The sequence below is a fragment of the Protopterus annectens genome, chromosome 13.part0 (genome assembly GCF_019279795.1).
Source record: "Protopterus annectens isolate FY-2018-M chromosome 13.part0, PAN1.0, whole genome shotgun sequence".
Classification (NCBI taxonomy): domain Eukaryota; kingdom Metazoa; phylum Chordata; order Ceratodontiformes; family Protopteridae; genus Protopterus; species Protopterus annectens.
This window is the reverse complement of record NC_056747.1, coordinates 1,199,465,634-1,199,489,222: the sequence shown is the minus strand read 5'-3', so window position 1 is coordinate 1,199,489,222 and position 23,589 is coordinate 1,199,465,634. Positions and strand designations below refer to the sequence as shown.

The 23,589-nt window shown below is 41.9% G+C and overlaps 1 protein-coding gene across 2 annotated transcripts in view; it reads left to right on the top strand.

Moving 5' to 3' along the window:
• Positions 1-23,589, top strand: part of KCNH6 (potassium voltage-gated channel subfamily H member 6) — a 1,196,060-nt gene that overhangs the window by 1,039,688 nt on the left and 132,783 nt on the right. For both annotated transcript variants that reach the window (XM_044055208.1, XM_044055207.1), the window contains exons 9-10: positions 16,322-16,521; positions 22,385-22,637. In XM_044055208.1, coding sequence (XP_043911143.1) covers positions 16,322-16,521; positions 22,385-22,637 — 453 coding nt within the window. The remainder of the gene's footprint in view (positions 1-16,321; positions 16,522-22,384; positions 22,638-23,589) is intronic.

The following is a 23,589-nucleotide window of genomic DNA, read 5'->3' as shown; positions in this document are numbered from 1 at the left end:
CTACCAGCTTTCTTTTGCATTCTGTCTGCTCTATATACTGAGTAATCAGTTAATGAAAGGTCATTGCCTTTTATGTGAGGTTTGAGCCATGTTTTGTTTTTGTTTGGAGCATACACATGATGTGCCCTTTCAATTAACAATTCCTGCTGTGGAATACCAGTCCAGTTGCTTATTTGTACTTTCATGAAATTAATGCAGTCTTTTCCTTCCAGCTTCTCAGGCACAACAGAAAATCTCAGGTTTTCTCTACGTGCTCTATCCTCTAATTGTACTTTTTGTGCATGGTAGGAGTTGGTCACTATCGATATATGTAACTAAGCAGTATCAAAGCAGTCTGGTTTGAAATTATTACTACAGGGTCTTGGTAGTGTTTATAGAGTTCATCTTTGAATTAGTTATTTAGACAGCTTCAGAAGTGGCCAGCAAAAGCTGTTTGTGCCTTCCAATGGCTTGGGGGGGGGGGGGGGGAGCGACTGCACTGAATACTGTACAGCACTGTGGATGACTCATGACAGGACTCTTGTTTGATTTTAAATATTCTTTTCTGTAAAAACAGGCAAAGTCACTAGGTTTTCACATATTTTATGTATGCGTGTATGAATGTTTGCAGTTTGACCCCACTACTAGTCATTACTTTGTTTCTAAATTTCTACAATAGTCTTAATCTGAACTGTCAGGTAATCAAAGCTATTAACTTCCCTAACTTATAGAACAAGCATTTTAATTTGAATTAATAAACTAAATGTATTTAGTTTTATTTACATGTTTTAATACAATACAATATGTATATAATATATTAGTTTTATTTGAACTATGCATTTAGAAGTATTGATAAAAATATAATTAATAATCAAGCAGAGGCTTTTTTGTAGCAATGTATTGTTTTTGTATGTTTGTGAAGGAAATGATGTAATACAGGACTGAGAATTAAGCACCAATCGTATCACATCAGGTGTTTTAAAAATTGGGATTTATTTGATTGTGTTAGTTCCAATGAAGCCTCTGGTGAGACAAAAGTGCTAAACATATTAATAATAATCACTTATTATTATATTCTGTGTATTTTTGTGACCCTCCCCCCACCTCTGTTCAGTTGTTCAGTTGGATGTATTTATGAGGCATTTTAGTTTTCACTGGTTTCGTTTGTGGCTCAGGTTTTGATCACAGTGTCATTTTTTCATTTTAGTAGGAATAAACTGGAAAGAGTACAGTGGAAATATACTAAGGGCATCCATGGATGTGAAAATCTAAGTTATTATAGAAGACAAAAATATCTGTGTCTCTTACAGATATTTAAGAGGTGATCTTATTCAGGTATATAGGGCATTTAGGGACAACTACCTTTGGGAATGTTTGGGGTTATTAAAAAGTACTAGAGAATTGCCAGATAACCTATGTAGAAGATTCTATAGGAATGAGAAGTGTACTAGTTGGTTCTCTGACAGAGTAGCTGATACTTGGAACAGGCTACCAAATTACATTAAAGCAAGTACTAGTTTAGATATTTTTAAGAACAGCCTGTTCATTTATTATGGGAAAAAGTGTTTTGGCATATTGGCAAGTTAGAAGGGCTTAATGCCCGTGCTTGAAACGTTTGTATGTATGTATGTATGTATAGGTTCATAGGTGTGTACTAGGCTAATGGCCCTGGAGCCTTTACAAGCCTAGCCCATAGGATTACCCTGGCATCGTGCCACCTGACTTAGTTCCCAGTGCCTCTGTCGAGAAGAGCCACTGGCGTGATCCCCGGGGTGAATTTTCTATTTCCCATCCACTCATCAAGATTTCTCTTGAAGAGGGCCAGTGAGGTGCTCTGTTTAACATGTATGGGAAGTCTATTCCATAGCATGGGCAGTCTCTGGGTTATGAAACTGTCCCTCCAGCTTGTTCGGTTGATTGTGATAATGAGGTTGAGGTCTCTGGAGTGTGTGGCGCAGAGGGATTGGGATTTCTTTAGATGTAACATTTTTAACAGACCTGGGTCAGACATGGCTTTGTAAGTCAAGCAGAGATCGCTTCTAAGTAGGCGATGTGAGACAGAGAACAGTTGGAGTTTTTTGAGTCTGTCCATACAGGACAAGTGTTTAAGGCCTAGAATCCTCCTTGTGGGGTACTTTTGTGGCCTCTCAAGTTGTTGCAGGTGTCTAGTGAGGTACATGCCAAATGGGGAATTGTACTCAATGAGTGGCCTAATGAGGGAAGAGTAGAGGGAGACAATGACCTTTTTCTTCCTGGATGCAAACCCTTAGTAATGAGATGTGCCACATAAAAGGATGTTCTGACCACAGTGGCAATGTGGTAGGCAAAAGAGAGGTTGCTGTCAACCTGTGTTCCCAGATCTCTTATAATGCCTTATGTGTTCAGTGGACTACCACTGATGTGGTAATTCATGAGAACTGTTTTTTTTCCAAAGGGGTTGACGACACATTTTTTGGCATTGAGCTTAAGGCCATGGTTCTGACACCAGTCGGTCTCAGTGAGGCCTTTCTGTAGGATGTCAACATCACTTGGGGAGTTAATAATAGCTCCCAACTTGCAATCGTCTGCAAACTTTGTCAGCCAGAGTCCCTTCATGTTGGCCTGAACTTCAGAGAAGTAGATACCAAACAGGAGAGGACCCAGGACCGAACCCTGTGGGACTCCACTCATGACTAGTTGGCAGTCTGACTTGGAGTCAGCTACTTTAACACTGTGGGTTCTATCTGTGAGTCAGTTTGCAACCCACCTAGTGATATAGGGGTTGATGCCTAGCTTAGTGAGCTTTTCTATGATTCCTGAGTGGAGAATGGTATCAAAGGCCCTGGCCAGATCAAGGTAGGCTGTATGAATCACCTTGCCTTCATCCACAGCTCTGGTGAATAACTCAAAGAAGTTGACCAAGTTGAGCAGGCATGATCTACCCTTCACAAAACCAAACTGTGTTTCCGATTCCTATTCCCTATATTCTTGTTTATTATCTCCATGAAGATGCATTCCATAGCTTTGCATATCAGACTCGTCAGGCTAATGAGGCGATAGTTCCCAGGGTCTGTAGTTGCTCCTCCTTTGTGAGGAGGGATGACAGTAGCAGTACGCCATTTGATAAGGACAAACCCTGAGGTGAGGCTGTGATTGAACAGGGCACACAGGTGAGGTGCCAGTTCACTCTGTAGATCATGAAGAACACAGCCAGGGATATTGTCAGGTCCCATAGAAGCTGTATTCTTGGCCTTGAACAGTGCTGTTTTAACCTGTGCAGCAGTAATACTGGGTGCCTGGCAATCAACTGGTATTGTGATTGGTCCTTTGGTGGGGGAGAGAGGGGTAAAGTTGGCACTGAATCTGTCAGCCAGTATATTGGCAATATCTGTTGGCTTGGTATAGGTGGTACCATTGTACAGTAGCTCAGAGCAAATCTGGGTATTGCCATGGAGATTCTTTACATAATTATAGAAGGCCTTGTGGTTGTCTTTACTATCTGCTGCAATTCTGTTTTCATAGCTAGCTTTGGAGGATTTGATGAGGGATCTCAACTTTTTGTTGAGGCTGATAAGGGAATTTTTCCAGTCTTGAGACTTCACCTTATTCCGCATCAGTGTCCTCCTTCTGTTGTAGAGTTTGTTTATGGCAGGGGACCCCCAGATTGGCTTCCTTTTTTTGGAGGAGGGCGTCTTGGTTCTATTGGGTATGGCGAGATCCATGCATTTGTGTACATGTTCGTACAGTGCATTGGTGTATGATTCGGCAGTCATGCAACTATTCTCCATTTGCATGGGTGCTGTGAAGTTAGCCACCTGTTTTTAAGAGCCCAACATTAGCTTTGGAGAAGTTTTTCCTAGTGGTTAACTTTGTGGGGTGAATGGGAGGGATGTGGATTTCCAAGGTGATTAGTTTGTGGTCGGATCTAACCAGGGAGGAGTTGACTATTGGTGTAGAGCAACGGTCGACCACATTAGTAATGACCAGGTCAAGGATGTTGCTACCTCTAGTGGGGGTAAGAACGAGCTGGTCCAGACAGAAGTGGTGAACTTCGTGACACCCATGCAGATGGACAATACAGTTACAACTGCTGAATTCCAGGAAACGTTGCGCAAGTGTATTCGTACACAAATAGTTTTCCCAGTTAATGGAGGTGTAGTTGAAGTCACCCAGTATGAGAGTGTTAGGTTGGACCCTAATATTCTCCAGGGTGCTTAGGAATGTGGAGTGTGAGTCTTGGGACATGGTTGGAGATCTATAGCAGGCTACGACCTGAATCACTGTCTTACCCAATGTTAGCTGCACCTGAAGTATCTCTGATGCGTTATGTTGGGCTACCAGTCTGGAGGTGTGCACATCCTTTACGAATATGGAAACACCACCGCCTTTGGAGCTTCGGTCCAAGTTCTGGGGCTGAAAGGTGTGGAATGAGTTATAGCCTGGTAGTGCAGGCTTGCTTTCTGCTACCTTGAACCAGGTCTCTGTTACAGCACAAATGTCGATGTTCTCCATTTTAAGGAGTGCTTTGAGCAAGTGCATTTTGAGATTTAGATTTCTAGCATTGAGTAGCATGAATCTCAGACTGCATTTGTTTGTAGCTGCTATGGTGGTAATTTGGTTTTTAGAACACCGCCTAAAAAAGGCACTATGGGGTGGCAAGTGCCTTGGCCAGTATCGGGAAGCTCAGGGGTGACAGATAAAGGCCATATCTGTCAAAGCATCAAGGTCTGTTAATTATGTCATCCCAGGCAGACAGATACTGGACCCCCTTAGAATGATAATAGAAACTTAGACAATTATCTAATTGTAATGATTGTCTGAGTACACTGGTCATAAATTACCATTTTTAGATAGAACATTGGCCACACAGAGGCATCATACATAAGATATATCAGTATTCGGCAGACTTGCAGATACATGCGTGTAGTTACTGATGCAGCTGTATTTACAGAGCTAATGCAGCAGTAATACAATACGGTAAGGTAATGTTAAGTCTTCTACTGTAAATGAGCTAACAACTCACCCAAGACTGGAGCTGTGCCAGCAGCAGCAGCACAGGTCCTAGATGCTGCCTGTCAGGGAAGAGTTGTATAGACCAACCACTTTGGGCATCACCAGTGATTCTTAGCATCCTCTAGTTAAGAGAACATGGATCATAGACTGTGTGCCATGTCAGGGTTAGTCACTTGATGGTGTGACCATTGGCTCTAGGTAATTTGGTTGTGTTGACTAATGTAGCCGAAAATGGGTGTGGGTATTTGCTGGTGATAAGTGGTTTGAAGGCATGACCTACTCTGAACTATGCCAGGGACCTATGCTACTAGTGGGAGGGGTGTGTGTCCCCTTATTGTCCAGTGCATACCTTCCATAAAGCCCAGCAGACCTGGATCAATAAGCTACTGATTGTCCGGTGTCCATTTGCCTAGCTTGAGTTACCTAGGGTAACTCTGTTGCATGAAAACTGGACATAAAACCAATCAACCTGCCAAACATGAACTGAAGAAGCATTCATTGCAAACGCAGAAGCGCTTACTCATTTTGTTCTACTTTTGGCTTAATAAATGTTGAAGGATTTCATATCAATGGCCATGGTGTTTGTCTGGGGAGGTTATTGTTTTATTTTGGTTCTTATATTTGTACCTCTCAGGCACTTAACCCAGATAGTGCATTTTTGGCTCTTAATAAGACAATACAGAAGTATCAAACTCCTGTCACACAGCACAAAAGTTCTGGAGAAAGTGATTGATGAGCAGATATGCAGAGTAGCAGAAAATAAGATGGGAGATGAGCAGTTTGGCTTCAGATCAGGATGCAGCACAACCAGGACAATATCTGCAGTGAGACAGATAGTTGAAAAGAAGCTAGAGATGAGGAAAAAGTTCAACTGTGCATTCCTAGACTTGGAGAAAGCATATGACAAGGTCCCAAGAAAGGTGATTTGGGCAGTCCTGCAATGGTTCAAACTCCTAGAAACACTGGCAGAATTAGTGCATACTATGTGCAAGGACCCAAAGACGCAAGTACGAACAGTGTTCAGACTCACAGAGGGGCTCCCAGTGACAGTGGGAGTGCATTAGGGTTCAGCTCTGAGCCCACTGCTGTTTATACTGGTGATGGACTACATTAGCAAATAGGTCAAGAGGACAGAAAAAAAGTTACTGTATGCAGACAATGTGGCATTACAGACAGACTCTGTGCAAGAGCTTCAGCAAAGGATAGAAGAATGGAAGGCAAAACTGAAGGCACATAGGATTAAACTGAGTACAGATAAGCCAGTTGTAATGGCAGCAAATGGAGGAAATCAGAAGAAACTGAGAACTACAGAAGTAAAACAGGTTAACAGCTTCAGGTATCTAGTAGGGTGGTTGAGGAGAAAAGAAATCTGAATGCATGAGGTCAAAGCTAGAATCAGTGAGGCTGCAGCCAACTGGCACAGTGTCAGGGGTAGTGTATAACAGAAGAATGCCAAGGAAGGTAAAAAGTAAAGTGTACAAAACAGTAGTGTGACCAGTACTACTGTATGGTACAGAAACCTGGGCAGTGAAAGCAGAGCAAGAGAGGAAGCTAGAAGTGATGGAAAGGAAGTAGGACAGATGAAGAAATTAAGACATCAGAGCAGAAGCCCGAGTAGCTCCAACTGCAGAAAATGTCAAAGAGAAGAGATTGTGTGGTTCATGCACATGTGCAGGAAAGCAGATGACAATCTGGTGAAAAAGATTTCAGGCAGACAGGAAGAATGTAAGAGAAAAGAAGGGTGTCCAGCAAAGAGATGGATTGGTTGCATAAGAGAAGGCCTGTAACAGTCAGACATGACTGCTGAAGAGTACACAAAACAGGTCTTACATAGAAAGACTGAAAGCCCTGTCAATGTATTTTGTCTCCTGCAGGTTGCTAAGGGTTGACCTGTGCCTGGCTTACTTAGCAGTCTCTGACCCAGCCCTTATGGAAATGCTACATATTTGTAAATCAAACTGCAGGAGGGTCACTCACTCCAGGGATCTTAACCTAGCCTCTGACATGAACAGATCATGCAGGAGAGATGGATACATTCCCAAAGACTGCCACTTCTCTGAAACAAGCTTCCAATTCATGTGAAACAGAGCCCCTCTCTTACCCTCTTCAGACACAACCTAGATCAATGAATGGATGACCACAGATTCACTCCTGGGGTGGTGCCCATGTCTCTCCTGTACAAAGGACGTTGGCATTAACTACCATAGTGCTTTACCTCTGTGAACTTCACTCACCTAACCACTGACAACTAGGGCAATTCAGGATAAATATGGCTAAGCTTGTATGGGCTCTAAGGCCATTAGCCTAATAACAGCCTATGAACTTATGAACCTATAAGAAGGTAGGAGACTGGCACTGAATAAAGAGAGAGAGAGAGAGAGAGATGGTTATAGTTGATGCAACATCCTGACCCCATGTAGAAAATGAGAAAAGGGGGGGGGGGTGATGATGATATTTTCAGCATCAGTTGTCCTGTATCTTAAAAGGTCTAAATCACATGTTTTTACTGTGTCTGAGCAGCTCAGACACATACATGCATACATTGTCTAAATTACTTGTCATGGTGAATAAAATGGTCATATCTGACCAGAGCAGACCAGATTTCCTGTCCCCACTCACCAGCTTATCCTGTAGGATCCCTAGACATTCCCAGGAAAGCTGAGAGATACAGTTCTTCCAGTTTGTCTTGGCTCTGCCCCATGAATTCCTTCAAGTGGACTATGCCTGGTACAGTCTCCCAAGGAGGTGCCCAGGTGGCATCCTTACAGGACACCCAGATCACTACACCTGGCTTATCTCACCTACGAGAAGCAGTGGATGTACTTTTAGATTCATCCAAATTGATGATCTCTTCACTCTGTCACGAAAAGTGAACCCAGCTACCATGTGAAAAAAATTATTTCTGCCACTTGCTTCCATGACCTTTTTGTTGTGGTCACTACCCAAAGCTGATGTCATCATTGAGGATGGGAGCACAGACTAAAAGGCACACCTCACCACCCCTGTACAACTCCTGAAGTACTCACAATGTTGCATCCATGTGTTGGGTCATAGGTTCATAGGAGGTTACTAGGCTAGTGGCCCTAGAGTCCTTACCAGCCTATCCATGCTAATCCCAAGTTGACTCAATTGTCTTTGGTTAGATGGGTGTAATTTGCAGAGTGCATCTATGATAAACACTGACTACCCCTATCCATGAGGGACATGGGTGCCGCCCCCAGGGTGAATTTGTGGTTTCCTATCCTTTTGTCCAGGTTGCACTTGAATAGGGTCAGTGAGGAGCTCTGCTTCACATGAATTGGAAGTTTATTCTAGAGTAGCAGCGATGTCTGGGAGATATAGCTGTCTCTTCAGCATGTTCTGTTAATGTCACAGGCTAGGTTAAGATCCCTAGAGTGAGTGACTCTTATGCTATTTGACTTGAGGATGTGCAGCATATCCATCAGGGCAGGGACAGACACTGCCCTGTAGGCCAGGCACAAGTTATCTGTCAGCAGCCTATACAATACAGACTACAGTGACAGGGCATTCAGTAAATCCATGTAAGTCATGGTTTGGAGGCCCTGTATTTTCTTCTTGAGAAACCTCTGTGGTCTCTCCAGTTGCTGCAGGTGTCTGGTGAGGTATATGCAGAAGGAAGCATTGTACTCTATTAATGATATGATGAGTGTCGAGTATAGTGGGGTAATAACATCCTTAGACCTGGATGCGATGCACTTACCTATGAGATACTCAATGTAGAAGGCTTTCCTTACCACTGTGGAAGCTTGGTGGTTGAAGCTCAGATTACTTTCTACCTGTGTTTCTATATCTCATACCACTGGGTTTGAACTTGGGGGGTGCTGTCAATATTGTAATTAGCAGGGAATTCCACTTTGGGAAAGGGGATAATAATGCACTTTGTTGCATTTACTTTTAGACCATGGCTTTAGCACCAGTCAATTGTCTGTGCTAGCCCCTCCTGTAATATGTTAACATTATTGGGGGACTCAATGATTGCACTCAATTTGCAATCATCAGTGAACTTGGTAAGCCAAAGACAGTCTCCTTTAGCCTGGACTTACAAGAAATAGATTCCAAACAGTAACAGGCCCAGTACAGATCCTTGTAAGTATGCCACTGATGACAGGTCTACTGGTAGAGGTGTAGTCACCAACCTTGGCAGTAAGTGTTCGGTCGGTGAGCCAATTGGCTACCCATCTAGTGATGTAAGGGTTAATCCCCAGCTAGGAGAGTTAATATCCTAATCTCTACCTTCAGTTAGGAACAAGGCCCATAGGTACATACATTCCTGCACTTTAAGTAGCTACTCCCCTTCATGCAGAAAACAGTCCATTCTTTGTTTGGAGAGAACATGGTCTCTGATTTGAAGGGGCTGATTTTCATCCCAACCACTTCATACTCAGCAGTGGACTACTCCTGCAGTGGAAGTAACGGTCAGCTGAGGCTGAAAGGACACTGTCATCATCTGCAAATAACAAAAATGCATGGGCAGAAATGGGGAAAAGGAGGTTATGGTGCAAATTATATCACAGTACAAGGACAAAATTATTGACTTCAACAATTGGCTAAGCTTCTGGTGTCATTCTAAGGGGATCCAGTATCTGTCTGCTTGGGATGACATGGTGACAGACCACTATGCTTTGCCACAGATGACCTGCACCTGTCACCCTTGGGATTCCGGATACTGGCTAAGGCTCTTGCTGCCCCTATAGTGCCTTTTTTAGGTAAGGTTCAAATAATAAATTCACCACCATAACAGGAACAGGCAAGCAAAAACTGAGGGTAATGCTACTCAATGCTAGAAGTCTAAATCTCAAAATGCACTCACTCAAGGCACTCCTTAAAATGGAGAACATCGATATCTGTGCAGTGACTGAGACTTGGTTCAAGGCCCCAGAGAGCACCCCTGCACTACCAGGCTATAACTCATACCACACTTTTCGGCCATGTAACCTGGACTGAAACACCAAAAGTGGAGGTGTGTCCATATTCATTAAGGATATCCACACCTCCAGGCTAGTTGCTCAGCATAATGCATCCGAGGTTATCCAAGTGCAACTAACTCTGGGCAAAACTGCAATACAAATTGTAGCTTACTACAGATCCCCCACCATGCCCCAGGATTCCCACTCCTCTTTTCTTGATGTACTGGAAAATATTAGGGTTCAACCAAACACCCTAATAATGGGCGACTTCAACTACCCCACCATTAACTGGGAAAACTACTCGTGTACCAACTCCTTACCTCAACGCTTTCTGGAATTCATAAACTCCAATGCCCTGGATCAACTTATCCACACCCCCACCAGCGGCAACAATATCCTAGACCTAGTCATTACCAACATGAGTGACCAGTGTTCCACACATGAAGTCAATTCCTCATTGGTCCAATCCGACTATAAGCTAATCACCCTTGATATCCACATCTCGTCCCCACCCCCCATTAAGGAAACCACGGTAAAACATTTCTCCAAAGCCAACTTCATGCTTCTTAATACAGAAGTGGTGAACTTCGTGACACCCATGCAGATGGACAATACAGTTACAACTCCTGAATCCTACACAAATGCACTCCATAAGCACTTACACGATTGCATGGATCGTGCCATCCCAAACAGAACCAAGATGCTATCCCCCAAAAAAAGGAAGCCAATCTGGTGGTCCCCTGCCATAAACAAACTGTACAACAGAAGGAAGAAACTGTTGCAAAAGAGAGTAAAATCCCATGAGTGGAGGAGCTCCCTGGTCAGCCTCAGTAAGAAGCTGACATCCCTTATAAGATCCTCCAAAGCTAGCTACGAAAACAAAATCGCCACTAATTCTAAGGACAACCACAAAGCATTCTATAGCTATGTCAAGAATCTCGATGGCAACACCCAGATCTGCTCTGAGTTACAGCACAAAGGCACGAAAATTACAGAACCAACTGATACTGCTAACATTCTGGCAGATAAGTTCAGTGCTAACTTTACCCCACCCCGACCCCTAAAGGGCCCATATCTATACAGGAAGAATGCAGAGTCCCTGTAATTACAACTACGCATGTAAAAGCTGCACTCTCTAAAGCCAAAAACACAGCATCCATGGGACTGGACAACATCCCAGCCTGCATTTTACATGAACTTCAGAACGAACTGGCTCCCCACTTAAGCACTATGTTCAATAATAGCCTCACATCAGGCTTTGTGCTCACTGAATGGTGCACAGCAACAGATACCCCACTCCACAAAGTGGGAGCCACCACTGATCATGGGAACTAGCGACCTATTAGCCTGATGAGCCTGGTCTGCAAGACCATGGAAAGTATCATCATGGAACTCATAAACAAAGACATTGGTAACCTCCAAACTCTGGATCCCACCCAGTTCGGGTTTGTGAAAAGCAGATCATGCCTCCTAAACCTGATCGACTTCTTTGAGGCAGTCACCAAAAGCCATAGATGAGGGTAAGGTGGTTCACACAGCCTATCTTGACCTCGCCAAGGCTTTCGACATCATCCCCCATTCTGGAATTATAGCTAAACTCACTAAACTAGGTATAAATCCCTACATCACAAGATGGGTTGCCAACTGGCTCACTGACAGAACCCACACTGTAAAAGTTGCAGACTCCAAATCTGACCTCAAAGCAGTGACAAGTGGAGTACCACAAGGTTCCGTCCTGGGACCTCTCCTGTTTGGTATCTACTTCTCTGAAGTACAGGCTAACACAGAAGGCCTCTGGCTAATGAAGTTCACAGATGACTGCAAACTAGGAGCCATAGTCAAGTCCCCAAATGATGTGGACATCCTACAGAAGGGTCAAGCTGAGACAGATGCCTGGTGTCAGAGCCATGGCCTCAAGCTCAATGCCAAAAGGTGCAGTGTCATCCCCTTTGGTAAAAACTCTGTACCCATGAACTACCACATAGGCAGCAATCTACTTAACACCGAATGTGGGACCCAGGTGGACAACAGTCTCTCATTTGATAGTCACATCGCCACAGTAGTCAGGAAGTCCTTCTACGTGGCACACCTCATCATAAAAGGGTTCTCATCCAGGAAAAAAAGAGGTCATTGTTCCCCTCTACTCGACACTCATTAGACCCATTATAAAGTACAACGCCCCTTTTGGAATGTACCTCACAAGACATCTGCAGCAGCTGGAAAAGCCACAGAAGTACCTCACAAAGAAGATTACTGGCCTCAAACAAATGCCCTACACTGACTGCCTCAAAAAACTCCAACTTTACTCCGTAGCATATCGCCTACTCTGAGGTGATCTCTGCCTAACATATAAAGCTATGTCAAACCCAGAGCTGTTGGACATGCTACACCTAAAGAAATCCCAATCCCTCTGAGCTACACGCTCTAGGGACCTAAACCTTGTCACCACAATAAACAGGACATGCTAGAGGGATAGATTCCTGTCCCAGAGACTTCCCATACTCTGGAACAGGCTACCCATCTATGTCAGGCACAGTTCTTCATTAGCACTCTTCAAGAAAAATCGTGATGAGTAGATGGGAAATAGGAAATACACCCCAGGGATCACTTCTGTATCTCTGCATGACAGTGGCACAGGAACATACCTCCCAACCATACCGATTTACTCGGTTTTTACCGAGTTTTGGGGTCCAAATGAAGGGGTGCCATGATTCCCGAGTGGCACCCCTTCATTTCCAATTTTTTTGCTTCTTTTTTATGTTTTGAATTTTCTGCGCTGTCGGAGCTGACATCATCACGTGCGCAATGACGTCAGCTCTGACAGCGCTACCAGCCAGTCAGAATTGAGCTCAAGGAGCTCACATCATCATTTCCGACTGGCTGGCTGCGAGCGGGAATTACAGGCTGGCTTTAATTTTGAATTACAGGCTGGCTTTAGTAAACTGCTTTGCTTGTGCCAAGAATGGAAGAAGTAAACTGCTTTACTTGCTGCTGAGAACAGAAAGCTTTGCCGATAAGAACAGGCTGGTTTTGGACGTTTTTGCTTTGCTTGCTGCCGAGAATGGAAGAACTAAACTGCTTTGCTGCTACCACTGTAAACAGACTTTACTTTGCTGCTGGGCTGGTTTTGGATGGACTTTAGGTAAGGAAACAACAAATGGGGTGTGTGTGTGCTAGGGATAGTAAAGGCAAGGTATTACATACAATAAGTACAGATTATAAACGTCTGTGAACCGAAATGTGCAGTTCCAAGTATAGTTCATGTGCTTTTTCCAAATCTATGTACATATGTAAATAACTTTTTGGGATTACAGAAAAAAAGAAATCTTACTTCCATATGTCACCTTGTACTCTTCTATAACTTACATGCATTTCATAAATGAAACATTTCACTTCCACAGTGTATGCCATTTAGTTCTGCACATATAGCAGCAGATTTCACTATTACTGAAAGCATTAATAATGTCATGTCAAAATGATATAGTTACTGAAATGAACAAATTATGCATTTTCCCTCTCTTTCTTTCTAATCTTACTTATTTTCATGTTCATCCATTTATGCTCTACTATAGTATAGGTAATGGAATAATGTCATGTGACTGAGCTTGATTCCTTCTATAAAACAAGGTTTGATTCCCACATCTTGCTGCTGCATACTTATAGAGATCACACAGTTTCTGTAATTAATGCCACTGCCTATCTTCTCTCATTCAGTTCTGAGTTGACAGAAAAAAAAATATTTTTGTTTATGAATGGGGTCAGATCATTGTAAATGCATAGTGATTGTCCATCTGAAAATAAAACTCCCTCAATTTAGTTTATAAATAGAAAGGAAAAGAGACAAAGGACAGGAAGAAATTACTGCAGGCACATATCTGTGCAGTATGTGTGTGTGTGTGTGTGTGTGTGTGTGTGTGTGTGTGTGTGTGTGTGTGAGAAAATACCCCACACCTGGTGGCTAGAGGTATTTAGGCTCAAACCCTGTACCTTTGCTACAGGGTAAAGAGAGCCTAAAGTCCCTAACCACCACCATTTCTGATCTTTGCCTACATTTTTTTGTACTAAGAGTTGAGAGCGATGGTGAGAAGTGACAACAGAATTTGTATTCCCCCATTATTGCCTTTGTTGTTTGTCCATTTTTTTGTGCTAACAGTGCACAGCTATGGTTGGTGAGTGAGAAGTGAGTTGTATTCCCTCATTACTGGCTTTGTTGTTTGTCCAGGTTTTTTGTGCTAACAGGTTGAGAGCTATGGTGAGAAGTGAGAACTGAATTCACTAAATGATAGCCATTAAGTTTCAGTCTTCCTATTTTGTAACCTGCTGATTTAGCATAGTGGTATGTTACACTGACTGTAGTGTATAGTGTTCTGAGTTCAAGACATGCCAGTAACATCCATGGTGGTAACGCAACATTTTATTCTAGCAACTTTCAAAAATTATACAAGCAATGTTTAAAATGTGTCCCTGGTTTTTGACCTTTTGCCCCCCCCCCAAAAAAAAAAAACCCTGAAATTGAAAATAAGTGTGAGAAGCTGTGCAAGATGCCTATGGCTTACACTAATGTCATTCTGTTTATAGTTTGGGTGTGGAAGTAGACTTTTATGATAGAAATGTTCTGAATTTGGCAGTTTTGTAATTATTGGTTCATGCATTTTCTTTCATTGCCTACAGTACAGCCTACTGGAAAAATGTTCATCAAACAATACATTTAAAATGTGCTCTGTCTAACAAGTGTGCTGTATTATACAAGGAATCTAACTTAATAAAGTCAGGAAGGTGTATCAAAGAAAAGAACACATGTATGTTTCTTATTTTGTGTGCAAGTGATTTGAAAACAGCCCAAAGGTAATCTTTATCCACCACTGGCCAGACGCATTTTCTTTGGATGTGGTGTGGGTTTCAATGCTGTTTCAATGAATGTGAGTTTTAAGGGCAGAGAAGTTTTAATGCCAAGTCTATTTTCACTGTGAGACAGTATTGCTTTATCAGATGTGTGTTAGTGTTTGTGCATTGATGTGCTGCACAATGTAAAAATAAAATCCAAATAATCATTGTAAAAGTAAAGCAGTATGCACACATTAGTGTTTATGGTAAATGGGGCGAAATAGCCAGGTAATGGGACATTGAAATGGCTGCAGGGGGACTCTGGTGCCATATTTTGGTTGCCTGTTCTTCAGTTTGTGTTCGAAAGTTGGTATCCCACAGTTCCCTTGGAGAGGGTGGGGTTACATAATTATATATTCAAATTAGATGTTAATCTGCGTACAGATTTGTACCTATTTTTCATGGGCCTTGTCCAGATTTTTGATGTTTCCAGGTTGAGAGGTATGCACAGGAAAATAACTTTCTTGGGTGGCGTAAGCCAGGAAACCTTGTTGGCTAGGCTTATGTAGGCCCTTGGGCCAATAGCCTAGTACCTACCTATGAACCTATGAACCTATAGATTAATGGATAGATGGATCATTCCAAGATCATAAAGATCCTCTTAACATAGCTTTAAGGATTACGGCAACAGACACACAGTTCTGTCATAAGGTCAAACAATCATGAGTTCAGACACTAATTTCACCCCAAAAGTTGCCAAATACATTCTTACAGATGTCATATAAGCAGTAATTACATATGCTGGCATACACTGCAGCTAGTACAGATATTGTTTTTTTTTCAATGTGTGTGTTTTGTATCTGCCGTGCAGTCACTCATCTATCTTTTTCACATATAAAGTGCTTAAAATGGGCTGCCTTCCAGTTGCCACTCATTTCAGAAGGACCAAAAGAAATGAATGCATAATGTGTAATAAATATATAAGGATGGCAGAAAGCCAGAAGGGGAACAATTGACATGACTAACACTCTTAAAATATTAAAACTGCTTATCTTGGGTCTACAGTCCTCTTAGCTATGAATCCATGAAGAAAACGTTTTATGTTCATTTTAAGATCTCCTTTCATACCATCCCTAAAACATAGCAAAATAAGTACTAAAAGGAAATATCAAGCAGCGATTTTGAGTCTTTCATCAGTAAACTAACCCATGATGAAGTTTATGACTAGAGCAATTATATAACTAGTGTCTCAACTGTAACTCTCCTGTTCTCTAACACTTTGAAATTCCTTTAACTAAACCTAGCCTATCATGTCAAATACCACACACAGATACAATTAAAGTGTTGGAAACCCAAAATATTGAAAGCCTATTTAATGCAGGGGTGCAAGCCCCCTATCTCCTGCAACTTATATATACCAACTTTGAGATAACACAATACAGAGGATACAGCAAATTCCTGTTTTCAATATTCTGAGTGTGCAGCATTTTGAGTTTTCAGTTAAATGAATGGAACCTGCATATACACATACAATAGCTTAAAATATTAGTTTATTATCTACTGGAAAGTAATTGCTTTCTTTCACTTTTCTCATCCAGCCTTGATGTATGCCAGCATATTTGGCAATGTTTCTGCCATCATTCAGCGACTGTATTCTGGCACAGCACGTTACCACACCCAGATGCTACGTGTGAAGGAATTCATCAGGTTTCATCAGATTCCAAACCCTCTCCGACAGCGACTGGAGGAGTACTTTCAGCATGCGTGGTCTTACACCAATGGGATCGATATGAATGCAGTAAGTCACCTGTAAATGGGAAGACACTCAGGTGAACCCACTTCTGACTTAGCAATAACATGGAAACAGAGAGTAGTAGTTCTGGAAATATTTGTAGCTTTTCATTAGACTTCAGCTCTGAAATTTAGTATCGAGTAGAACTTCAGTTTAAGTCATTTTAGATCATCATCATCATTTAAAAAGCCAGCATCATCACTGTCTCATTCTTGTTTGGAAGACCAGTGCACTACTCTAGATTTTCTGAATTTAAAATCATTTTACTGGTGTGGCTATACAATGACATCCCTTAATTGCTTCTTATTCTGACTGATGACTTTTAGTGTTCACAATGACATTAAATTATCAACTTGTACTATGAGTCTATATATTTAAAGCAGTAGAAACAATCAAACAAAAGGTTTTGCAAGAAATACCTTCATGAATGGTGTAGACAACAAATTATGCTGGCACTAAAATAAAAATATAGAAGTAAATAGAAAATGAGGCAAGGAGAGAAGATGTGCATAAGAAACTGAAGAAAAGAAAACACTGTATTATCCTCTTTTTGCAACTGAGAAAAAAGAAAATCAAAGTGATTGAATAGCTATCTCGCAAACAAAAATCACAACTCTGGTGACCATGCAAATTGTTGACAGGCTTGGTCAATAATGTACTAAAAGTGAAAGCAGAATGTAGAATCCAATTATGTCCCTTCAGGAAGAGAGCACACATTTATGGGCATCCCTAGGTATACTGTTCCATAAGAGTAAGGCCATAGACATACATTAGGTGGGAAGTTGGCATAACGGTTAAGGTGTTTACCTTACAAACAAAAGGTGCAGGTTTTGATTCTCACATGGGGTAACTGGCTAGGCTTAAAGTGGTCCACAAGGACAGTTAGCCTAGTACTAATCTATGAACCTATGAACTCACCATTTAGTCATGACATATCATGTACATAAAAGCCTAGACAAAGTGGTATACAATTAAAGTGATGTGCAGTCACAATTAATTACTTAATATAAATTATTTAGATTAATTACTAGTGTGCTTTGTGTGTGTGTGTGTGTGTGTGTGTGTGTGTGTGTGTGTGTGTGTGTGTGTGTGTGTGTGTGTGTGTGTGTGTGTGTGTGTGCACACATGTATACTTTCTTTATTATGTATAATGTACTTATTTTGTTATGCACTAGGTTGTGGCTGAAATAGTATAAATATGATATTTGCTTCACTGGCTGAAGGAGGAACATGAATGTGTATGCGTGCATGCACACACACACACACACACACACACACACACACACACACACACACACACACACACACACACACACACTTAAAAAGCTAAAGTACCATACCTTTATTTTAGTACACAAATAAAAATAAATATATGTAGTTATGCAGTTCCACAAATTCACACACTCAATTACATATGCATACAGAGTACAGATGATGTTATTCTGAAGTAAACTACAAACACTTATAAAAAGTGGGTGTCCTGAGAAAAGTTTAAAACTTGTCATAAACATGTTGTATTTTGCTATTTATTTTATGTATTAAGTATGAGATTGTCCATTCAGTCAGGAGCAGCAATTATTGGATGTACCTAAGTCCATATGGGGAGGAAGTTACTGAGGGGTTAGGCAAGGTCCAAATGACAAACCCACCACCATAACTGGCACAGGCAAACAAAAACTGAGGGTAATGCTACTCAACGCTAGAAGTCTAAACCTCAAAATGTACTCACTTGAGGCACTCCTTCAAATGGAGAATATCGATATCTGTGCTGTGACTGAAACCTGGTTCAAGGCTCCGGAGAGCACCTCTGCATTACCAGGCTATAACTCATACCATAACAAATACAACTTAAAAAAAACAAAAAAGTAAAATAATAAAATACCACCAAGACCACTGATCCAAGCGCGCCTCGGCTTACAAAGCCTTCCAAGAGTAAAAACACTACAAAACACTGTTTGCTTAAATACAGCATATTGCATAAAACAATTACTCAATTAGGCATACAATTTAAATCACATACTTCCAATTACATTCTTTGTTGAATCCCTGAGTCTCCAAAGTACCATACTTTAAAATCAGGAGGGTTTCTTTTTTTAAGAGTTTATTTTTTAAAAACACACATTCACCTATGCCAACTTGCAATTTTTCCAGGTAACAACCCTTAAGGGAATCAGGGTTAGAGTTGTGTGCTGTCAAAAAATGACTACCAAGGGGACTCTCTAGTTTTTTTATTTTTTATGTCCCTAATATGTTCCTGCAACCGGACCCTAAAACTCTTATATGTTTCCCCTATGTAAAACTTATTACATCCACATCTCAACACATACACTAACCCCTCTGTGTTACAACTATATCCATACCTAGCTGTAAATTTAATACCATTAATATAGGAAAAAGAGCTGTTTTATGCAGTATGCTGTATTTAAGCAAACAGTCTTTTGTAGTGTTTTTACTCTTGGTAGGCTTTGTAAGCCGAGGTGCTAAATGTTTCATTAAATCTGCTTATTGCCTGGATCGGTGGTCTTGGTGGTATTTTATTATAACTCATACCATACCTTTCGGCCATCTAAACTGAACACCAAAGGTGGAGGTGTGTCCATATTCATTAAGGATATCCACACCTCCAGGCTAGTTGCCCAACATAATGCATCTAAAATTATCCAAGTGCAACTAACTCTGGGCAAAACTGCAATCCAAATTGTAGCTTGCTACAGATCCCGCACCATGCCCCAGGACTCCCACTCCTCTTTTCTTGATATACTGGAAAATATTAGGGTCCAACCAAACACCCTAATAATGGGCAATTTCAACTACCCCACCATTAACTGGGAAAACTATTCATGTACCAACTCCTTCACTCAACGTTTTCTAGAATTCATAAACTCCAATGCCCTGGATCAACTTATCCACATCCTCATCAGGGACAACAATTTCCTAGACCTAGTCGTTACCAACATGACTGACCGGTGTTCCACACCTGAAGTCAACTCCTCGTTGGTCAGATCCAACCATAAGCTAATCACCATAGATATCCACATCTCGCCCCCACCCCCCATTAAGGAAACCACTGTAAAAAATTTCTCCAAAGCCAACTTCATGCTTCTTAAGACAGAAGTGGCAAACTTCACGACATCCATGCAGATGGGCAATGCAGTTATGACTGCAGAATCCTACACAAATGCACTCTATAAGCACTTACACAAGTGCATGGTTCGTGCTATCCCTAACAGAACTAAGATGCTGTCCTCCAGAAAAAAGGAAGCCACTCTGGTGATCCCCCGCTATAAACAAACTCTACAATAGAAGGAAGAAACTGTTGCAGAAGACAGTAGAATCCCATGACTGGAGGAGCTCCCTGGTCATCCTCAATAAGAAACTGAGATCCCTCATAAAATCCTCCAAAGCTAGCTATGAAAACAAGATTACCACTGCTTCTAAGGAAAACCACAAAGCATTCTATAGCTATGTCAAAAATCTCAATGGCAACACCTAGGTCTGCTCTGAGTTACAGCACAATGGCACGAAACTTACTGAACCAACTGATATCGCCAACATCCTAGCTGATAAGTTCAGTGCTAACTTTACCCCCCTTCTCACCTAAAGGGCCCATATCTATACTGGAAGAATGCAGAGACCCTGCAATCACAACTGCTCAGGTAAAAATTGCACTCTCCAAAGCAAAGAACACAGCTTTCATAGGACCGGACAACATCCCAGGCTGCGTCCTACACAAACTTCAGAATGAACTGGCCTCCCACTTAAGCACCATGTTCAATCATAGCCTCACGTCAGGCTTTGTACCCACTAAATGTTGCACAGCAACAGTTATACCACTCCACAAAGTGGGAGCCACCACGGACCCTGGGAACTATCGCCCTATTAGCCTGACAAGCCTGGTCTGCAAGGCCATGGAATGCAACATCATGGAACTCATAAACAAAGACATAGGTAACCTCCAAACTCTGTACCCCACCCAGTTTGGATTTGTGAAAGGCATATCATGCCTCCTGAACCTGGTCGACTTCTTTGAAACAGTTACTAAAGCTGTAGAGGAGGGTAAGGCAGTTCACACAGCCTATTTTGACCTCGCCAAGGCTTTCGACACCAACCCCTATTCTGGAATTATAAATAAACTCACTAAACTGGGTATAAATCCATACATCACAAGATGGGTTGCCAACTGGCTCACTGACAGAACCCACACTGTAAAAGTTGCAGACTCCAAATCTGACTTCAAACCAGTGACAAGTGGAGTACCACAGGGTTCGGTTCTGGGTCCTCTCCTGTTTGGTATCTACTTCTCTGAAGTAAGGGCTAACACAGAGGGCCTCTAGCTGTTGAAGTTCACAGATGACTGCAAACTAGGTGCCATAGTCGAGTCCCCAAATGATATGGATATCCTACAGAAGGGCCTCACTGAGACAGATGTCTGGTGTCAGAGCCATGGCCTCAAGCTAAATGCCAAAAAGTGCATTGTCATCCCCTTTGGTAAAAACTCTGTTCCCATGAACTACCACATAGGCGGCAGTCTACTTAATGCCAAAGGTGTGATAAAAGACGTCGGGACTCAGGTGGACAGTAGTCTCTCCTTTGATAATCACATTGCCACAGTAGTCAGGAAATCCTTTTACGTGCACACCTCATCACGAAAGGGTTCTCATCCAGGAAAAAGGTGGTCATTGTTCCCCTCTACTCGGCTCTCATTAGACCCATTATTGAGTACAATGCCCCTTTTGGAATGTACTTCAGAAGACATTTGCAACAGCTGGAAAGGCCACAGAAGTACCTCAAAAAGAGGATTATGGGCCTCAAACAGATGTCCTATGCTAACTGTCTCAAAAAACTCCAGCTTTACTCCGTAGCATATTGCCTACTCTGAGGTGATCTCTGCCTAACATACAAAGCTATGTCAAACCCAGAGCTGTAGGACATGCTACACCTAAAGAAATCCCAGTCTTTCCAGGATACACATTCTAGGGACCTAAACCATGTCACCACAATAAATAGAACATGCTGGTGGGATAGATTCCTGTCCCAGAGACTTCCCATACTCTGGAACAAGCTACCCATCTATGTCAAGCAAAGTTCCTCATTAGCACTCTTCAAGAAAAATCTTGATGAATGGATGGGAATTAGGAAATTCACCCCAGGGATCACTTCTGTGGCTCTGCTAGACAGGGACACAGGAAAATAACTTTCTTGGGTGGCAAAAGCCATGGAACCTTGTTGGCTAGGCTTACATAGGGTCTAGGGCCAATATCCTAGTACCTACCTATGAACCTATGATCGGATGTACCTAAGCCCATATGGGGAGGAAGTTACTGAGGGATTGTCAGTGATAGGATGTACCTAAGCCTATATGGGGAGGAGGTTACTGAGGGGTTGGCAATGATCAGATGTACCTAAGCTTATATGAAGAGGAGGTTACGGAGGGGTTGGCAGTGATCAGATGTACCTAACCCCATATGGGGAGGAGGTTACTGAAGGGTTGGCAGTGAGTGGATGTACCTAAGCCCAAATGGGGAGGAGGTTACTGAGGGGTTGGCAATGACTGGATATACCTAAGCCCATATGGGGAGGAGGTTACTGAGGGGTTGGTGATTATCTGATGTATCTAAGCCCATAAAGGGAGGAGGTTACTGAGGGTTTGACGATGACTGGATGTACCTAAGCCCATATGGGGAGGAGGTTACTGAGGGGTTGGATGATCAAATGTACCTAAGCCCATATGGAGAGGTGGTTACTGAGGGGTTGAAAAAGGTAAACCTGATAAAAGTACATATCAGCTCTATTGAATTAGTAAGCTAATGTAACAACATTTGTATCCCACCCTCAATGCCTAAATTTCTTTCTTTTTTGACTGCATCAGGTGCTAAAGGGGTTTCCTGAGTGCCTACAGGCGGACATTTGTCTCCATCTGAATCGTTCCCTGCTGCAGCACTGTACGGCTTTCAAAGGTGCAAGCAAGGGCTGCCTGCGAGCCCTGGCTATGAAGTTTAAAACTACACATGCTCCACCAGGCGACACACTGGTCCACTATGGTGATGTGCTGACTGCACTATACTTCATATCACGTGGCTCTATCGAAATTCTGAGAGACGATATTGTGGTAGCAATTTTGGGTATGTATGTCATTTATGTCATTGATTCACTTGCTGGCATAATGGAGTGCTATGTCACAAACAAATTTATTTTCTTGGAAACAGAGGAGGCATCAAGTTTTGTATGGTCTATACATATATTTGAAAGCATTTTTTCAAATCCTGGAGTAGAAGTAATCACAGCAAGTCTTCCACAGATGTACAATGAGCTCAGACTTGAAGTAGGATTGAAGATGCATATACTGAACACTGAACAATCTGCCTTGGATCACAGATGAGTAATGGAAAGCCATGGAATTCAAAATCCTAACCTATATATATATATATATATATATATATATATATATATATATATATATATACATATACATATATATAGTTCCCCTTCACAAGATCGAATGAATGGAAGCTCGAAACCCATAAGCTCGATCCCAGAATCTCGAACTTCCATTCACTCAAAATTGTGAATGGGAAGTTTAGGGCTTAAAAAAAAAAGAGTTCACTTACCTTTTTGCAAGGGGCAAGGTCCCCCTGGATCCTCGCAGCTAAATCAAAATGCTCCGTGACCGCACTATAGCGGAGGACAGGGAAATCTTCCGGTTTGTGCTTACGCATATAGTGCAAACCGGAAGATTTCCCTGTCTTCCACTGTAGTGCAATCTCAGAATAGGAATATTTAAGTGGGGGGGGTAGGGGTGCAGGGGGCAACCCCCCCTGCAAAAACATTAGAAAGGTGTCTGTTTTTTTTTTTTTTTAGTTCCTCTTCCCATTTTCGAGTTTTTGTAAATTCGAGATTCTGGCCTCGGGCTTACAAATTTTGAGTTTACAGAAATTCGGTCATGTGAAAGGGAACTATATATATATATATATATATATATATATATATATATATATATATATATATACATACATATATATAATGGCTTTACCTTCTTAGCCACTGTGACATGTTAATTTGTATTTACTTTCAAAA